This window comes from Haliotis rubra, unplaced genomic scaffold (assembly GCF_003918875.1).
Source record: "Haliotis rubra isolate DU_JTF1 unplaced genomic scaffold, ASM391887v1 Scf226, whole genome shotgun sequence".
Lineage (NCBI taxonomy): Eukaryota > Metazoa > Mollusca > Gastropoda > Lepetellida > Haliotidae > Haliotis > Haliotis rubra.
The window spans coordinates 525751-547615 of NW_025766292.1; the positions used below are offsets into that span (position 1 = coordinate 525751).

General features: G+C 40.8%; 1 protein-coding gene across 1 annotated transcript in view; it reads right to left on the reverse strand.

The window, feature by feature from the left end:
* The window catches only part of LOC124277697, a 49712-nt gene extending 34698 nt beyond the window's left edge, over window positions 1–15014 (reverse strand). Inside the window, 2 exon segments of the mRNA XM_046713426.1 lie at window positions 14818–14863; window positions 14946–15014. Of these exon segments, the coding sequence (XP_046569382.1) occupies window positions 14818–14863; window positions 14946–15002 (103 nt within the window). The 5' untranslated portion in view covers window positions 15003–15014.
* Window positions 15015–21865: the final 6851 nt, after the last annotated feature.

Genomic DNA, 21865 nt, shown 5'->3' on the forward strand with positions numbered 1-21865 from the left:
TAACACCAGGAACACCCATGTGAGAGCTATGTCGCCATCTCCTAGTGTTACTTAAACACCAGGAACACCCATGTGAGAACAATGTCGCCATCTCCTAGTGTTACTTTAACACCAGGAACACCCATGTGAGAGCCATGTCGCCATCTCCTAGTGTTACTTTAACACCAGGAACACCATGTGAGAGCTATGTCGCCATCTGCTAGTGTTACTTGAACAACAGGAACACCATGTGAGAGCTATGTTGCCATCTCCTAGTGTTACTTTAACACCAGGAACACCCATGTGAGAGCAATGTCGCCATCTCCTAGTGTTACTTGAACAACAGGAACACCATGTGAGAGCTATGTCGCCATCTCCTAGTGTTACTTGAACACCTACCCTGTACAAAACTGTATGTACCATGATAATGTAATTTTCTGAATAAAATTGATATTTTATACTTATCCTGACTCATGCTCTTTTGCTTGTCTTCTTCTTCTTGCGAACATAGTGGAACACTTGTATCTCCTTAATTGAAGCTCCCTTCAATGTAAAATCACTAATTAGTACTCACCAAGAGTTGCTTCCCTTTCCGAAATGCGCGGGAAAGGAGGCGCCACCTCTTCCCACATGCTTCACTCTCTCCCAACACTTGAATTTACAGGGAAATCCAAAGTGTTATGTGAGGAGGATGGGAGGGCTTACCTCATGAGTCAGGATAAGTATAAAATATCAATTTTATTCAGAAAATTACATATTTTACCTTATCCTGACTCATGCTGTTTTGCTTGTAGAATCCTACGGAAACGGAGGTGGGAAACAGAATACTTTGGATTTAAATAATTTGTGATTTATATATGTAAAAAAAACCTACGGGAACTTCACAATGGAACTGTAATTAAGATATTAAACCATATTGTTGAAGGATACTAGCTAAACCTCTATAAGACACTTGTAGAGGAAACTAAGTAAGAATAATCAAAGGATATAGTGCCGTAGGGAGACACAGGCGCTCTCACATCCTGCTCACTGGGCGAAGAAGGAGAGAGTGAACCATGTGGGAAGAGGTGGCGCCTCCTTTCCCGTGCATTTCGGAAAGGGAAGCAACTCTTGGTGAGTACTAATTAGTGATTTTACATTGAAGGGAGCTTCAATTAGGGAGATACAAGTGTTCCACTATGTTCGCAAGAAGAAGAAGACAAGCAAAAGAGCATGAGTCAGGATAAGGAAAAATAATGTCATGCACAGTGGCTGATGTGATTATGATTGATTGTAGACAAAACCATCACTTTGATCTGTCAACTTGACATTCCTTCCCTATGTGTCAACTGTCACCAAGTACAAAAGGGAACGTGTGGTAGGTTCCAAGCAAGGCTGCAAACAATAGGTCACATTACTCTATATTATCTCATCTCACCGACAAGATCATCCATTTCAAACTGCCTCTGTCACAGTGCACACACTGTCACAACTATCACCATAACCATGAAATTCTCCATTGTTATAACAATCTTTTTAGAATTCAATGACTGCATGATGATTAAGAATGGAAATGACACTGTTATAACAGTTACAAGATTTGATCAAACAGCACTAAAATTCAATGAAAATGTAAGCTTATTACAGTTGCACCTACTGTACCTATTTAGTTTGATTTAACATAATAGTTTGGATGAGAGCCACTACATTTAATAAGGAAATTGAATACTTGTTGGGAACAGAGTATGTCCCATAACCCAACAAGCAGGCCACACCTAGGTTCACTGTACCCCAACAAGCAGGCCCCACTTTGGTTCACTGTACCCCAACAAGCAGGCCACACCTATGTTCACTGTACCCCAACAAGCAGGCCACACCAAGGTTCAGTGTACCCCAACAAGCAGGCCACACCCAGGTTCACTGTACCCCAACAAGCAGGCCACACCTAGGTTCACTGTACCCCAACAAGCAGGCCACACCTAGGTTCACTGTATCCCTAGAAGCAGGCCACACCTTGGTTCACTGTACCCCAACAAGCAGGCCACACCCAGGTTCACTGTACCCCAACAAGCAGGCCACACCAAGGTTCACTTTACCCCAACAAGCAGGCCACACCTAGGTTCACTGTACCCCAACATGCAGGCTACACCTTGGTTCACTGTACCCCAACAAGCAGGCCACACCTAGGTTCAGTTTACCCCAACAAGCAGGCCACACCTAGGTTCACTGTACCCCAACAAGCAGGCTACACCTTGGTTCACTGTTACCCCAACAAGCAGGCTACACCGAGGTTCAGTGTACCCGAACATGCAGGCTACACCTTGGTTCACTGTACCCCAACAAGCAGGCCACACCTTGGTTCACTGTACCCCAACAAGCAGGCCACACCCAGGTTCAGTGTACACGAACATGCAGGCTACACTTTGGTTCACTGTTACCCAACATGCAGGCTACACCCAGGTTCACTGTACCCCAACCAGGAGGCTACACCTTGGTTCACTGTTACCCAACACGCAGGCTACACCCAGGTTCACTGTACCCCAACAAGCAGGCAGCATCTAGGTTCAGTGTACCCCAACATGCAAGCTGCATGTAAGTCAAAGACTGTATGTGCCAATATGAACTAAGGACAGGTACACCAGCTACACAGGACATATTTGTAGTAATGTACTTGTGCAAAGGCCAAAATTCATGTACATATTCTCTTCAGAAATAGAAACATACAGGACATGTTCAACAAACATGCACTTTTTGGCATCTGCTATAATGTCACACCTATCACCACAACAATCTTTATACAAATCTCTTTAGTAAAACAAGCAGCCACGAAGACAACATCTCTCATTGGCCAGATTTTTAGGGTGAAACAAGCTAACAAGCTGCTGTAGAAAGACGTACTAAGAACTGTCCCGCCAACCCCAGAATGAATTGTTTCCAGACAAGCACCTGGCAGTAGTTTCCCCAGTGCCAAGATCAACTGATAAAGATCACCAATCAGTTTAAGATGGGAGGTGGGTGGAGTCAGGGACAGAATGGAGATCTTGACAGGGGCAAGAGGCAGTAAAGGCAGGCAAAGGAAGATGGTGGCTAATGAGGTTGAACTGTAGAGCAGTTTCAGCCAAAAGTGTGTCTCAACCTGGACCAGTGAGAAACCTGAAGAGGCCAGTATGCCAACTGTGCTAATTCCCATATAAATCATGTTTGCTGGCAAGGGGAGCAGGGAAACAGATCATAATTAAATATGAGATGATTTGTCAAAAGTGATAAGCACACAAGACCTTTCCAGGGTTACCAGCTATGGATCCAACATACTTTCTATGTATTAGGAACGTATGGCACTGATGCCACTTGAAAAGGCTGCCAACGTTCTGCATATCCCCAGCCTGCAAGCTGTGTATGGTGCTAACTAGTATACATACATACAGCATCTTCTGTGTGTCCTGTCAAAATGTCTCCAATGTAAATTCCATTAACATCCATTTGTAGCGAGTTCTTTGCACAACAACAAATTCCAAAGTTTGAACAAGAGACATAAGAACTGAAGTGGATGAACTTGTATAAAATGGAAGGTATCAAGTATTTCCAAAACATTTTCTCTGCTCAATTAAGATTTTGTGTACTTGTTATGTTGATGCAGGCAGAATGTATGAAACTTCTTTTACATCTACACATCTGATGAATGGTGTTTTATCTATACTGTGAGGAAACTGAATCCACATGAGACATGTTTCCCAGGCCTGAGTGGACTCTACCATCTACAGATGACACTTCAGAGAACATATGACAAGTGAGCGATCAGTTTACAATGTTGGACAGATAACCCTATTGATATCAGTCTTTCAGTGCCACAGAGCATGTTTCATCTCAGTCAATCTGAAAAGAAACTGATGCCGTAACTCTGTATCACTACACAAAATTAACTCCCTACAAAAAAGGTCTGTTCAAGAAACAAGTGATCAGTCATATCTCATTCATATAAAAGCTGATAAAATCCCCCCTGAGCTGAGCGACAAAGCAGCCATGTGTTCTGGGAGAGCAATGTGTTTCTAGTTGATGCCAGAAATGATACAGTTTGATAAATAAACAGCACCAGTTGTAGTCTCCGTTCCCAGCACCAGGCAGGACGTGGCACCCAGTGGAATCAACACTGATATGTGGACATAAATAAATGCTATCAGAAATACACAATCATGTACAAAGATGACTTGACATCTTAACAACATAGTAGGCTTTTGAGCTTACCCTTCCCTACAGAGGATTCTGTCAACACAAACTTCATCTAATCACTGTAAATCCTCCTGGCAACCTGTTTGTCTGCAACATAGTCCTAAAATAATGGCACAAAGAGTTCTGGAAAGACACAACCTTCTAGACCTGGCAGCTCAGAACATATAACTTACAAAACTGTTCAGTAAACCATGTTCAGATGCATTAACAGTTACATCAATTAAGGAAAGGACTACTGATCAAGCTTCAAAACGTCAGCCCATTCATTTGACATTCTTGGCAACTAAATGATAATGAAATAGTTGTCTGTGATAGCTGGCAAATCAGCCAGCAGTCGAAATAGAATACAACCAATAAGTAGCAATCCTCATTCTGATCTTATTCAACCAGACAAATGCCAAGCACTGCATGTAATTTATAACTTGTCATTTGTTATTACATAGTTGGTATGGAAAGTCAACTTGACCCATTCATCACACCTTGCACAAAACAGTACATCTGTTTAAAAAGATATATTTAGTCTCCCAATACCTTTCTTTGGTTGTTTTTGAGATCAAGAAGTCATGTGATTTCTGTAGGGAGGAGAAACAGTACAAAACAGCATTAGTCATAATTAATTGTGGACTCGCAACTGGTTCACACTTATGCCAATCTGGTGGAAAACCATCAATATTTGGCCACGGTTATTGCAAAGCGACCAAAACATGAAATAGCTTTACTGTATCAGCTCTAGGATCAGTAGAGCTAAGACATGTTATTCTGAGACATCACCTGTGAAAAAAAAAATCATTCATGGAGAGATAACAAAGTTTTTTGGCCATTGACAGAAAATTAATTATCATGCGAGAGCTTGCCATGAGAGAAGAAAGCCACCTAGGATTTTCCTAAAGTTTGTTGGTAAGAGTGAAAGTGAATCACCATGATTCCCACTGACATAAGATTGCATGTCTCTACCATGAACAATTGGAGTGGACTGACTGACTGAGTTTGGTTTTACGCCGCTTTAGCAATATTCCAGCAACATCATGGCGGGGGACACCAGAAATGGGCTTCACACATTGTACCCATGTGGGGATTCGAACCCGGGTCTTCGGAGTGACAAGCCAACGCTTTAACCACTAGGCTACCCCACGGCCCCAATTGGAGTGGAAGACACATCAGTGCTCATTGATACAGTTAGTGTCCTGGTATGTATGTCTGGTAGAGATAGCAATGCTAAATTAGATGGCAATATGATTAAGTTCATAAATGAGTATATGTGAGCTACTATTCACTTAAGCGTGTATCTTGTGGTAGGGGGATACTTGGGATTCATATGTCAATTGCTAAGCAGCCATAATAGATCAACAATTGGCTCAAGTTGAGACCCAGCTATTTAATCTAAACAATTTGTGTTGAAACAAAAGTCCATTAAAAGTATCTTTTGTGAAGATGTGATTGTAACAACTGACTGGCCTGTGATGTCTACACATGTGGGGTTTATCAATTATCTTGTAGATACTGTCAGCTGCAGTGGACGGCCACAGGGCAGGCAGTCGCACTGATGGAAACGCTGCACAGAATGTACAATGGCAGCACTCATACCAAAGGTTAGAAATTGTTTGCTTGGTAACAACGGCTCTTGTTAGCTATTCTGCAAATTATGCAAGTAAAACATACGTTCAGATTTATAAACAGTTACATACTCCTGAGAATGTTGATACTCCTCCATCAGATTTAAGGTGTACTTCTCCTGGAGTTGAAAACTATCTGGTGCACTGCCATGTTCAGTGAAATTATCTATGCTTTTGACGGAAAGTTAGAAAATGTCCATATGGCAAGAACATGACTCTCCCATACAGGCAATACAGGAAGTGGACACTTAATATGAAGAGGCCAAGATCCGATCTATCAAAAGAACACACAATCTACACGGAAGTTATTATAAACTATTACCTAATTATTTCCTGCAGAACTAAACTTGCAAAAAACAACTTCCCACATTACGCTATGAACATGTGGTTCCCTTAACTTCTGTCTTGCACAAACCATCCCTAACTGTCTTGCAAATACCATCCTACAGCCTCGTTACTACTACCTTAATGTCCAGTATCTACCCCTCCCATGTTGTCCTCTATCTACCCCTCCCTTGTTGTCCCATATACAAACCTCCCTTCTTGTCCTGTATATACCCCTCCCATGTTGTCCTCTATCTACCCCTCCCTTGTTGTCCCATATACAAACCTCCCTTCTTGTCCTGTATATAACCCTCCCATGTTGTCCTCTATCTACCCCTCCCTTGTTGTCCCATATACAAACCTCCCTTCTTGTCCTGTATATACCCTTCCCTTGTTGTCCTGTATACACTCCTCCCTTGTTGTCCTGTATACACCCCTTCCATGTTGTCCTGTATCTACCCCTACCTTGTTGTCCTGTATCTACCTCTACCCCTCCCTTGTTGTCCTGTATCTACCCCTCCATTGTTGTCCTGTATATACCCCTCCCATGTTGTCCTCTATCTACCCTCCCATGTTGTCCTCTATCTACCCTCCCTTGTTGTCCTGTATCTACACCTACCTTGTTGTCCTGTATCTACCCCTCCCTTGTTGTCCTCTATCTATCCCTCCCTTGTTGTCCTGTATATACCCCTACCTTGTTGTCCCGTATACAAACCTCCCTTGTTGTCCTGTATCTACCCCTACCTTGTTCTCCTGTATATATCCCTTCCTTGTTGTCCTGTATCTACCCCTTCCTTGTTGTCCTGTATCTACCCCTTCCTTGTTGTCCTGTATCTACCCCTACCTTGTTGTCCCATATATACCCCTCCCTTGTTGTCCTGTATCTACCCCTCCCTTGTTGTCCTGTATCTACCCCTCCCATGTTGCCCTCTATCTACCCCTCCCTTGTCCCATATATACCCCTCCCTTGTTGTCCTGTATCTACCCCTCCCTTGTTGTCCTGTATCTACCCCTCCCTTGTTGTCCTGTATCTGCCCCTCCCTTGTTGTCCTGTATCTACCCCTCCCTTGTTGTCCTGTATATACCCCCTTCCATGTTGTCCTGTAGCTACCCCTCCCTTGTTGTCCTGTATCTACCCTTTGTTGTCCTGTATCTACCCTCCCTTGTTGTCCTGTATCTACCCCTCCCTTGTTGTCCTGTATCTACCCTTCCATGTTGTCCTGTATCTACCCCTCCCTTGTTGTCCTGTATCTACCCCTACCTTGTTGTCCTGTATATACCCATCCCTTGTTGTCCTGTATCTACCCATCCCTTGTTGTCCTGTATCAACCCCTAACTTGTTGCCCTGTATGTACCCCTACCTTGTTGTCCTGTATCTACCCCTCCCTTGTTGTCCTGTATCTACCCCTCCCTTGTTGTCCTGCATCTACCCCTACCTTGTTGTCCTGCATCTACCCCTACCTTGTTGTCCTGTATGTACCCCTACCTTGTTGTCCTGTATCTACCCCTTCCTTGTTGTCCTGCATCTACCCCTACCTTGTTGTCCTGTATCTACCCTACCTTGTTGTCCTGTATCTACCCTGCTTGTTGTCCTGTATCTACCCCTGCCTTGTTGTCCTGCATCTACCCCTACCTTGTTGTCCTGTATGTACCCCTACCTTGTTGTCCTGTATATACACCTACCTTGTTGTCCTGTATGTACCCCTACCTTATTGTCCTGTATCTACCCCTACCTTGTTGTCCTGCATCTACCCCTATCTTGTTGTCCTGTATGTACCCCTACCTTGTTGTCCTGTATATACACCTACCTTGTTGTCCTGTATCTACCCCTACCTTGTCTTGTATTTACCTTCCCTTGTTGTCCTGTATTTTCCCCCCCCTTGTCTTGTACTTTCTGGGACTTCTCATTGTGAACATTACAGTGTCAAATGAGAAACAAACATCTTTCTACCTATCAGATGTAATAAAGAACATACCTTCATTTAAATGACCTCCACAAACTAAATATTATGAAAGAATTTGGTGGAGGTGACACACTTCTCCTTCATTCATGAATTCAGCATCAGTAAAGTGACAACACCCAAAGAAAAGCAGCTCCCCCACTACATTATCTCAACACATGGTGTAATAGAGGCTGTGGTATCTGGTTTCACCGGGGCCATCACTCTGCACTGTACATGGAGGCCACTGACAGACATCAAACAGCGACCCACAGCCATGCACACTGAGTTCCTGTAGGTCTGTACAGCTCAAAGTAAACAGAATCATCATCGAATTACACTTTCCTAATTACATCAGTGGTCCACACTGAACAATCCTGGAACACTAGAAGCCCAGCCAGCTGTATCTCACATCAGGGAATTTTCTGGTGAAGATTACAAACATCAAATATACAGCAGTCAACACAAATATTGACAATCTCTTGAATATATAAGAAAGTCTTCTTCTGAAATGTATTCAGATTATGCCAAATACTTCAATATTTCATAAGGTTTTAGATAAACTTGACATTGAGTGTTGACATATTGTGAGTCACTTGTGAGTCAGTAAAGTACTCCACTGCCCGGCATACACAATTGGGCAGGAATGGAAGGTTTAGCAAAGCAGGGATCCAGCCCTGACACAGTTACCAGTGGCTAGTGCTTACACAATCTCATTCTAAACAACTGAGAGAAAGCCTAAAATGTCACCAGCACCAGATTCACGACTAGACACAATTTGCTGCTCTGTTCATAGTGTTTGGGGGTGTATAACACAGATAATTCATTGCCAGCAAACTGTGTATTTTGAAACATTTTACACAGATTATATATATACTTCTGATAAAGCATGATGAGTTCAAGAACAAACAAACGGTAACTTGAAACACTGAAAGTAATACAAGATCTAGAGTGAGCGAGTTGGATTTTATGCCAACATGACCTAGAAAAAGAGAGAAAAATAGGACTCATGACTGCAAAACTCCAAAACAACCAATGCTCAGGATTAGAGACATTCCTGCTGGGCCTGGTTGGATAAAACAGGCTACAGCCTCAATTAGCACCCCTCAAATTCTTGCTACAGTAGTTGAGGAAAGCACATGGCATGGTGTTCTGGGAGGGATGGAGGCAGGACACAACACATGACTGCAGCACATGTGGTGCTCACTCACAGAACCAGGGGACGGGGCAGAAACACATCTCACTAGGTGACAGAAACCTGGCAGTTTCTAAAAGTTAGGCTTTTCTTGCATAATGACTGCCCACAACATGTGTATACCTATATAGTAGACTAGGTGTCACATGTGAAAAATTGTCATGTTTTTAGTATAAGTGGAATACCTGGTGAGGTTTATGCCAGTTTCAAACTTTGTTGGTACCATAAGCGACAGAAAGCAAACATAACAAGAAGACAAAGTCATCAATATCCCCCTCAACGGCAAAATACTCTTTATAAATATGTCTACTAGATATGATTATGTCAAATGTTTTGGAGTGTATACAGCAAAGTGGAAGGAGAGTATTGAAAAGTTTTTAAGTTCTGCTCCAGAAATGAGCACTACCACCAAATCAGTTGAAGCCTAACTTGTTGCCATGGAAATGCAACAAGATGACATCCTCATAGTCACAGCCTAAGTCATGTTTCCATGGAAACCACAAAAAATAAAATTCATATCTTGGTCTAAACCCCAAAAGGCACATCTAGGGATCATGCTTGACATATGTACCAAGTTTGATGAAGCTGGCATGTGTAGTTTCGGATCTGCTCCGGACAAGATGACATCCTCATAGTCACAGCCTAAGTCATGTTTCCATGGAAACGCAAAAAATTAAATTCACATCTGGGTCTAACCCCCAAAAGGCACATCTAGGGATCATGGTTGACATGTGTACCAAGTTTGGTTAAGCTATCACAAATAGTTTAGGAGATATGCTTCGGACAGAAACCACAGTGCTGACAATGACCATTCAGCCTATTTTAGGCTATACAGGTATTTATCACGTTTATTCCAGGGAGGTAAACTAATATTGTTGTCTTTCAATATGTAGGCCAAACTTACAGTGTCTAGGTTACGTCTATAAACATCACAAGAAGAGAAGGCACCATGTGTTACTGACTACCATGATGAAGGCCGCCCTATCTTCTATGTACTCAGAAAGTACTAGCACCATATCATCTTCCTGTATGTTTCAATTAGCTGTGAAACTAGTAGTTCTTCAGTACTCCCCATTTCCTGTCTGCTGGAAGCCCCCTGCCTACCACAACCATCCCTACTTGAGGAGTGGGTGCCACTGCCAACCCTAATTATATCAAGCTGTTATGTTAATGAAATCAGATGAAAGGGTCTGAGGTGTAACTAGATACTGAATGGTCATGCCTACAGTAGAAGCTCCTGGGCCCAGGGCTTGCTGGTCAACCACCTCATCTATCTTGGGGATCAATGAAGCTCTATATTTTCTCTGGATAACTTATGTTTTATCTTACTGAAACATACAAGACATGCTTCTAGAGATATTTAATGATCTTACAGCTGTCCTCCTTGCTGACCTTCTATTTATGAGCATGAGCCTTATTCCACCTGACACCAAAGACAACTGTGGCAAAGAGGAGTGCAGAACATCACACTACACAGTCGGTGCTCCCAGTAGACAAAATAACTACCGGTAGACACTAAATAGGTATACTTTTCAACCTTCACCAGGAAGCCCAAGCTCCAGCTACCACATAGGCCCTGATATCCCAATCACTACACCACTGACCCCGATATTCCCCATCACTACAACACTGACCCCGATATTCCCCATCACTACACCACTGACCCCGATATTCCCCATCACTACAACACTGACCCCGATATTCCCCATCACTACAACACTGACCCCGATATTCCCCATCATTATAACACTGACCCTGATATTCCCCATCACTACACCACTGACCCCGATATTCCCCATCACTACAACACTGACCCGATATTCCCCATCACTACACCACTGACCCGATATTCCCCATCACTACAACACTGACCCGATATTCCCCATCACTACACCACTGACCCGATATTCCCCATCACTACACCACTGACCCCGATATTCCCCATCACTACAACACTGACCCCGATATTCCCCATCACTACAACACTGACCCCGATATTCCCCATCACTACACCACTGACCCCGATATTCCCCATCACTACACCACTGACCCCGATATTCCCCATCACTATAACACTGACCCCGATATTCCCCATCATTACAACACTGACCCCGATATTCCCCATCACTACAACACTGACCCCGATATTCCCCATCACTACAACACTGACCCCGATATTCCCCATCACTACAACACTGACCCTGATATTCTCCATCACTGAAATACGAATGTAATAGGTTGTCAAAGATATTTCTTTCTAAATTCAGCAATAGTGTGGAAGTTACTGTATTTTGATCCTTCTGGAGTTAAGTATCACCAAGAATCTTCTAGAACAACTACTGACTAATCCAGCATGTATGGAACACTCTTGAATGGGCAAGCAGATGCCTCTACCATCTCGAATCAAAACCAGTGGTTGCATGAAGATCACATATTTGAATTATTCTTCACATAGATATATAGGTTACTTTATTGTTTTAATCAGGAAGTCGACAAATAACATATGACTGATCTTCTATGTTTTAAATACACAGTCAACCACTTCTATGAAACTGCTGTTGATGCCACAAGAAGACTAATGAACACTCACTGTTTAATGCATTAATTCAACCACAACACCTTCCTCATCCCCACTCAGATGAACAGATGCAGCATTACATCAAGTTGAAACCAACAGGTGTTGTGAGCTCTGTGCTTATTAACCTACATCACTCAAACAAACAGGAACCGACTCGAAACACCTTTACCATTTCCTTTCAGCAGTGAGATAATGAAGTGTACTTGTTTCCAACCTTAAGTCAGTATATAAACATCATTAACACATGTAAGCTGGATATCACTCTTACCTAAGTCACTAAGACTACTTCAAATATACATCTATTAACTAACAACATCTGGAGACACTGTGTCTAATGTAAGTACAGTTATTCATCAGGATGCCAAACTTACTTACTATATTTATAAGGCATTTAGAAGTTGTACATTGATGTCCAAGATATTTTTTATGGATTAAACTTCTTTTTTAATTTCTCTCACAACGTTTGAGACCATTCCTGGTCCCTTCATCAGTACTGATGAAGGGACCAGGAATGGTCCCTTCATCAAACGCCTGATGAAGGGATTAAAAAGAAGTTTAATCCATAAAAAATATCTTGGATATATTTATAAGATTAAAATAGCTGATGACAGCTTATCCAAGTTCAGTTTAAATGGACTGTGTGCACTACAAGAGACAATCCAATCTAGTTTCTGAAACCTTTTCCCATCAAAACAAACACTTATTTATTCAAGAATAATAAGGTGTGCACCGTATGGCTTTAATATCTGTACAAGTATCTATTGTGTAAGTGTCCCCGATATACTGGTGGTGTCATGCTTGTGGGTTTACTGAAAGACACTGTCAACCCACAGACCCAACTGTAGGGTGATCAGGCTGACCTACATACTCTATCTACAACTGCTGCCCCAACACAAATTATGTATAGTATCTAGGCACACCTACCGTACTATTACAAATCGACAATAATAATGTATTGTATCTAGGCACACCTACCATACTATTACAAATCGACACTAATAATGTATTGTATCGAGGCACACCTACCATACTATTACAAATCGACACTAATAATGTATTGTATCTAGGCACACCTACCGTACTATTACAAATCGACACTAATAATGTATTGTATCTATACACACCTACCATACTATTACAAGTCGACACTAATAATGTATTGTATCTAGGCACACCTACCATGCTATTACAAATCGACAATAATAATGAATTGTATCTAGGCACACCTACCATGCTATTACAAATCGACAATAACAATGTATTGTATCTAGGCACACCTACCATACTATTACAAATCGACAATAATAATGTATTGTATCTAGGCACACCTACCATACTATTACAAATCGACAATAATAATGTATTGTATCTAGACACACCTACCGTACTATTACAAATCGACAATAATAATGTATTGTATCTAGGCACACCTACCATACTATTACAAATCGACACTAAGAATGTATTGTATCTAGGCACACCTACCATACTATTACAAATCGACAATAATAATGTATTGTATCTAGGCACACCTACCATACTATTACAAATCGACAATAATAATGTATTGTATCTAGGCACACCTACCATGCTATTACAAATCGACAATAATAATGTATTGTATCTAGGCACACCTACCATGCTATTACAAATCGACAATAATAATGTATTGTATCCAGGCACACCTACCGTACTGTCATAAAAGATCTTAAGCACTTTCAGGGACAATTCTCGGCACCACTACTGTAATATTACAAATGTTCTCCCACAATACATATGTAGAGTATCTTGTCATCCCTACTGCACTCGTATAAATATTCTCATATATGATTCAGAGCCCACTTAACTCGCCAGAAACACATCCCATTAAGTGATAGACTTACACAACAATATCAGATGATATAACAAAAACATATCATTTGAAAATACATATCAAAAATTATCAAGCAGATTATATTTCAAATATTCTACAAGGATTACATGTTAACACATAATCACACTATTATAGCATTAAATGTACTAAAACAATCCAGCTATTAACTATGCATAAACAGTATCACCTGGCACAATATTTTTTGTGACTTTTTTTATTGAATGCTCATGTATTTCTTATATAGATAAATTTCTACTTGTGCTTAGACACATTCATACTTCAAAAACACAAACACTGTTAAACTTATACATGTGTAATGCATGATAAATATACATTTCATTGTTGATAACAGAGGAACTTATGTGTCTCATCACTGAGCATTTGCTGCCTCAGATATAATCAATACAAAGTTATAATTTTACCAATATATAATTTCACTTTGTATCAGCATGATGAGAAAAGACGATGGTGGCATATTATTTTGTGTCATCCTTCAATGGTCAAGACATACGACATATAAACAGAATGATATATCTGAATAATTGTTTTGTGATAATAAACCACAAAAAGCAAATTCAATTGAAATGACATTCACATTTCGTACCAGGTGTTTTGACTTTAGCCCAATATTAACAAGTGCCATTTGTTTCATGTTGTAATGGGTTGCACAGTTCAACATTGTAGCGTTTGACAGGCCAGCGGGTTGATACCTCCCTTATCGGATCATCATAGCGTATCTAGAAACCTGGTAATACATTGATAATATAAGCAGACAATTTTGGACTATTGCGCTTAGTTATTATGAACAAGATCTGGGAATTTCCTCAGCATACAGTCAATAACTCCTTGGCCTCAGTCGACAACTTTGGTTCATCTGACTCGCGAACTCTGATTTTGAACACGGCGTAAACGATTTTCTATTTCCGTATTGGCTGATAAGCAGTTTCTTTCCCTCCAAAATTGACCCAAGTGGTCACGAGTGCACATATGAGTGTTGCACTATATAATGCACAGACAATGCACTCTCCAAGTGACGGGCGTCTATGTAACACGGGGCGTTGAAACTTACAAACTTACAGGCTCTGACTGGAGTTAGGAACTTTACTTACCAGCGACTGGAGAAGGCTTTTTCATAACACACCATCGCGGCTTCCACTGAAAAACAGGAAATCACACTTGTAGATTTATCCCACATAGTACCTCAACTTGAAAATCACAATTTACGAGGAAAACTCACTTTTTTGCCATCTCTAAACTTAATTTTTCCCTCGACCACAACAGTTGTATCGGCCATATTGGTCCCATGTTCTCGCACTGTGAGGGAATCAAACAGCTACTTCGATTGGTTGACAACCTACGGAAACACGGATGGGTCATAACCTTTTCGCGTGTTACAAGCGCGTGATGCAAGAATCGGGTCACTGAACTACATACCACAACGCCGTGGATGTGCCATCCATTAGCTGATATGTCCCTGCATTAAATATGCAACAAACAAACAATTCCATAGGTAAATTATATGTTTAGTTTTGTATTTTATATCTGCATCTTTATCTTTTGCGATAAAGACAGAATCAGGAATACAGTTTACATCCCTTGGTTGCGAATTAACGCGACTATCAGAAGCGTGCCTTCCTTGACTTGATATATTTGTTGGATCACAAACGTTTACATAAGAGTAAATATTTACTTACAATACTGTGGCACCGCAATATATATATATATAGCTTTATTGCACATCGCGTACACCTGCTTATCCATTCACTGTTTCGCCTGTACATATTATAGAGGTGTGTATACAGGTAGTGGCATCAGTATGATATACCAACATTAAAAGACGCCTCAAAACTGTAAGAAAACCTATATCGTTACCCGGTCGTATGCTATTATTGGTATATGGTCAAAATAAACAAATAAATACACAAAACAAAGATACGCACACGAACACATTCATATACGTTCACTTCTAGATCGATTTACCCGGAAACATTCGACACGAAGCTTGACCAAACATGTGTCATTTACGTCAGCATATACAGTTTTTGTGTAAACTTTCGTATTCTGTTTTGGCTGAACAACAGTTACTGTACAACGTCTGAGCTGAACGTTTCCGCGACGTAGCTGCCATGCCACGTGCCTTCTTTTCGCCACGTATTTAGTACTATGATATTTCTAAATATTTAACATCATTTCTATGCATAGGCGGGTGCGACGATTCGCCGAATGGTAGGTGCATCTCGGGACCTTGTGAATGACAAGGGTTCTGTGCCGAAAGGTTGTCGATACCAAACAATTCAATATACGTCACCAAACGAATTATACTCAACATGTTCTTTGATTTCCTTCGAAAACGGATATTTCCTGACATCAAATTTGAAAGAAATGGCAATATATTCTTCAGCTCGGAGGTTACAATTTCGCGTTTATTCAATATCTTAATCATGTATTATATTCAAAACAGGTGACTGCACAATCCCGTCCCGGGTATCCGGGTTACCCGTCCCAGCCCTAAATCAGGGACAATCAAGATTTATAAAATCGTTCCTGTTTATATTAGCTGTGTTTCATTACGTTGTAGGCTCGTAGACTTACACACTAAACACTTCACAAACCACCAGGTAGGTACATGCAGACACACGATTCTTCATCATAGATATATTGTCATTCAGTATGTTGACACGCATCTATAGGGCAACTGACACCTTGTAAATTCATTTCGCAAATCCCTGTTGTCAATGGGTTTTTTTTATTGTAAATATAACATATGTAACTTCAGAGGTACAGATAAGCTGCGTATCTGTGTAAATTACGCAAATATTTATGTGAAAACTCAATTCCTATTAAGTCAATTGCGTACAGGTACGCTTGATTTTTTTGTAAATACTCAATGAATGTAATCTTACATGCGTACACACAAAAATGTCAATCTTAGCTTGCCTACCGGGGTTTAGATAAAATAACTGAGGTATACTGAGAGGTTCTATTTCAGGAAATGAACTTGACAACTTTCAGTTTCTCATAATACAGATAAAATATAAATAACAAACACTAACATTTCAACTACATTATATTTTTAAAATTAATGGAAAATGGCAAAATACCCAATTGAGTTTGAATGAGGTGAGTACAATGTATTTGGTTACTGAAAGGAAAATTAGGATACCCAATTGAGATGAACACAAGCGTGTACATAACTCAATGACCCAAAAAAGTTATCTGTAGCTCTGTAACTTCTTGGAGAGGGCGTTCCTTAGTTGGATAATTTATGCCGAATCCATTTCATTTTCGAATAAAATATGTTTAAAACAAAACCAACTGACACGCCCGGCATCAAAGAAACAGAGAGATATGTATTGTATGACACATGCACCTATACGTTAAAACTGCCAGTGTATTGTCTTCTAACCGTTCGAGTGTATCAGTGCTATATTAGCTTCATCACATACAAGGGGGGAGCGAAACAACACTTGTACCCGAGGAACACAACAGAGCATGTATATCTACTACCAGCCCACACACCCTCTTACATCTTATGTTATTAATTACTCTACACAGACATGCAGATTGATGTATTTCTTGAATCACCTAACAGATCGCGTTATGCAATCTGGAAGACTGGAAACAAAAATAGAGTAAAACCGTGCGAGTTATTGTCCAGTCTGGAAACGTAATTTACTCAGTATATACTGTTATGTGCTGTGTATTAACAGTTGTCATTGAAAACTGCCCCCTGCCCCTTACTGCCATCTACACAAGAAATGCAGACGAGATCAAATGAAATCGGCGTTATGGCGAAAGCGGCTCACCGTAGAACGTATGTAAATAGCGTGCGACTGAAAGGCGTGGAATTCCTTGTGCATAGATGGCAAGACCCATTGAACGTTAAATAGAGCACTATGCGACCTCACTAGCCCTTTCAAATTTCGCGACTCCGTTTTTTAACGTATGAATAGAAAGAAACACACATTTATGCAATTTCTATATGTCTGATGGTGAAACTCCTAACGCGGCCGTGAGCATTCCAGTGTTTCTAAGCCCTGGCGGTTAAGTGTCAGAAATAGAATGCGCCTTTGAAATTTCTTTAAGCCCCCAAACCCTTAAAACTGAGTAATCGAAGACTGGATATCATATTAGTTATATCTCCTAACATGTATAGATTTTAGCATCACACGACAAGGTGGGTATACCTTCTAGCACACTTCGTTATAAATACCAAAGTTATATAGTTGGGCGCTACCGGTTTTCTTCCATAAATGTGTGTGTGCTTGTTGTTCTCGCAGTTGAATTGGTTCGTCAAATAAAACTCATCTTATTTAAACTGAAACAAATTGGTCGCTAACGCGTTCATAACAATTTACATCTTCGACGTTTCATTAATGCGCGCGTAGACCTGTACGTACCTACGTACATGCGCAAACGCACGTCTTCCTGTGGGTGAGCGAGTATGATTTTACACCGCTTTTAGCAATATTCCAGCAATATCACGGTGGGGGACACCAGAAATAGGTTTCACACATTGTACCCATGTGGGGAATCGAACCCGGGTCTTCGGCGTGACGAGCGAACGCTTTAACCACTAGGCTACCCCACCGGCCTCCTGTGGGTGACTGTGCGTATCTATCTATCTATCTCTCTATATATATATTAGTGGAATAATGTAACTGTGCATTACATGTATTTGATATTATGCCATTTCTAATGAAAAAAACATAACATGGTTTGTGGTGTTTTCCTTAATCACTGTTTAAGTGTTGACAGGATAATATCGAAATCTTTATGATTTGATACTAGGCATCGTGACATGCCCCTGAAGAGATGTGGTGTCACAAGACAGTACACAAATTCAGTATCGTGTGTGTCCACCATTAACGTTGATGCAGGCTTAACAACAAGGACGCATAGACGACACTGAGCGATTGAAGAAAGCTTGGGGAATGTTGTTCCATGTCTGAACCAACGCATGTCCAATTCAGCGCACGTCAATGGCTGATTCTGGGCTTGACGTAAACGTCTCTCCATTTCATCCCAAGCATGCCCGATAGGGGACATGCAGGCCTGGAGAAACAGCTGGCCAGGTGAGGTACGGGAATGTTCCGCTGTCTCAGGAAATCTGTCAACACGAGCGACATGTGGACGGGCATTATCTTGCTGAGCGCGAAGTTACGTCTCTGTCCTTGAATGAAGGGCTGCACACGAAGCCCAATGACCTCATCCCTGTATGGTAGACCTGTCAGACTGCCATTGACAATAACAAGTTGTGTCCAACCATGCACTGTGATGTCTCCCCATACCATAATGCTGCTAACATCAAACTGTTAGACTAAGGCTTTGTCTCTGACTATATAATTTTGATAGTAACAAACAAAACCAGTTAAATTGAAAAGGAGCCCAAGTTTGATGGGGAGATAGCAGGGCTTCAGCATTCACAGAGGGCTAGGCAGTAGGGAAAATAATGTGGTTCAGAGACTGTGAGACAGACTACCCAACTGTCGACGTTGAACACACACGCGCTAGCATACTGTTCACCTCGCCGTCTGTACACCCTAGCCCTGCCATCTGAGCTGTCCAGATGAAATCTCAACTCGCCAGTGAACAAAACACCATCCCAATCTTAATTGTCTCCTGTACCGTTGATCACTCATTCTCAGTAACTGGGACCATTGGAGTCTACAACTGTGAAAATATAAAGTCAATGAAATCCGCTACGCGGTCATATTTTCAATTAGTACCATATCTGAACTAATTTTCTGCAAAATATTCACACTCAGGCACGACCACATTTCTCACTGTGTGTCCACAAATATATAACCACCAATTCCGTGTTGTATTTTACGTTACAGTATTTCTATACGCTTACCATCTTTTTATTCCAATTGAATTGCGTGATATGCTCAGGAGTTCGTAGATCAATATTGTAGATAAATCCATCGAACTATGGAAGAGAATTAATTTGCTTCAATTCTAATATATAAATAAATAGAGTAATTAACATTTAGCTGTTTAACGATATCAGTAAAAGATTTAACCAACAACACTAATCAAAAATGGAAATATCAGTTGATAGTTTTATGCCCGAGTGCGAAACTGCAAAGCTGGTCGATGACAAACAATGGACAATAGCACAAATATTTCTGTTGGTTGTTTAGGAAAATGATATTATTCGTCTGTAACGTAAATTACTACTGTTAATATATTTCAATAATAACATCCACCTTTGACAACAATTAAACTTTATTTCAGTAAGAAAACTTATAATCAGTCTGTAATAATTTGCTTTTAATGAAAACGCCACAAAATCGTCAACCATCACAACTATATCTCCATTTTGAGATACAAATGTATGCTACTCCCATTTTTGCTTTTTCTGTCTTTACAATCAGGTTTCTTTTGGGCAGCAGTTTTAGCCATCGTATCTGAAATGAAATCCACTTGACATTGTTACATACGTTTCATCAATGGTATGACAACGGTTTTACCGTATTAATTCAACCATTCTGGAACCGCCTGGATATCTCGGGGGTAATGAAGTAATGTACGCTACTATAATGATGTGCTTACCAACACTCGTGAATACACACAGTTGGATCAAATAATAATGTCGATGGATTATTTCAGCCACAACCCCCTTCACACAAGAATTTCAAATAAAACTCAAACATATTGATACTATCTGAAACTGCTTCATACTTTTGTTAATTTACATCTCATCAATTAAGTTGGACATCCTTGTGATAACTGAATCATGGTTACACAGTGCAGGAGACGAAGCCAAGGTCGCTGAAATGACCCCTCCATCATATTGTCTATTGCACTGCCCAAGACTTGGCAGTGTCGGGGGAGGAATTGCCATTATTTACAGATCTTGTTTAGACATTCATGTCAACAAGACACAGTCTCCTTACAAATCATTCGAACTGTTTGATGTTTTAGTCACTTCTGGTCAATCAACAGCACGGTTGATGTTTATATACAGACCCCCACCATCTGCACGGAATAAGATCTCTGATGATGACTTTTCTCAGGAACTGTCAGATCTGTTTACTTCTTGTGCTAAGATCAACACTGTATTTTTGGGAGATTTTAATGTTCATTTTAACACCCCACAAAAGCCAAATGTGAAAAAATTCCTTGACCTTCTCAATACTTATTCTCTCCCGCAACTCGTCCTTAAACCTACTCACAAATCAGGGAACATTCTGGACTGGATTGTTATCCCGGTTGATGGGGACATTGTGAGAGATGTTGTAGTTGTCGACACACAAGCATCTGACCACAGTATTGTAACATTTACCCTCTGTATTCAGTACCGCATGGTTTTGTGTAGAGATCTAAGAAAATCGATGAACATGCTTTCAGTGAGGATCTGAAGTCATCGGAGCTTCTTCAAAATCCTCCTGAATCTGTTGAAAATCTTGTGTCACTGTACAACAGTACCTTGACTGCACTTCTTGACAAGCATGCTCCGGCTGTTGAAAAGCAGCTAATACTCCGTCCACATGCTCCTTGGTACAATGATAGTGTTCACGAGGCCAAACGTCAGCGACGTCAAGCAGAGCGTCAGTGGCGTAAATCAGGACTGGAAGTACACAGACAGATCTTCCGACAACACAGAAATCACGTAACTTCAGTTATCAGGCAAGCCAAGAGAGATCACTGTCTAAATGAGATTGGAATCTGTGGTGGTAAACCTGACCGCCTGTACAGATTCATGAAATCGCTGATGGGTAGTAAGAACGAAGATCAACTTCCTAAATCAAGTAATGACACTCTTCTTGCAGACACTTTCAACAAATTCTTTATGTCAAAGATAGAGATGATTAGGGACTCTCTGATATCTACATCTCCAGACAATGAGGTCCTACTTTCAGTGGACATATTCTCAGTAACCTGGAGCCTTTCACAGATAAGGAGGTCAAATCACTGGTAATGGGAGCTAATCTGATCCAATGCCGACCAAACTTGTTGTGAAACACCTGGACTTGCTCATTCCTATAATCACTGAGATTGTGAACAAGAGCTTACAATTAGGTGTATTTCCAGAAGCTTTTAAGAATTCCTTTGTTCGACCACTAATCAAAAAGCGCAACCTTGAGAAGTCTGAGCTAAAAAAACTTCCGTCCAGTATCCAATTTAGCTTTCCTCTCCAAAATCGTGGAG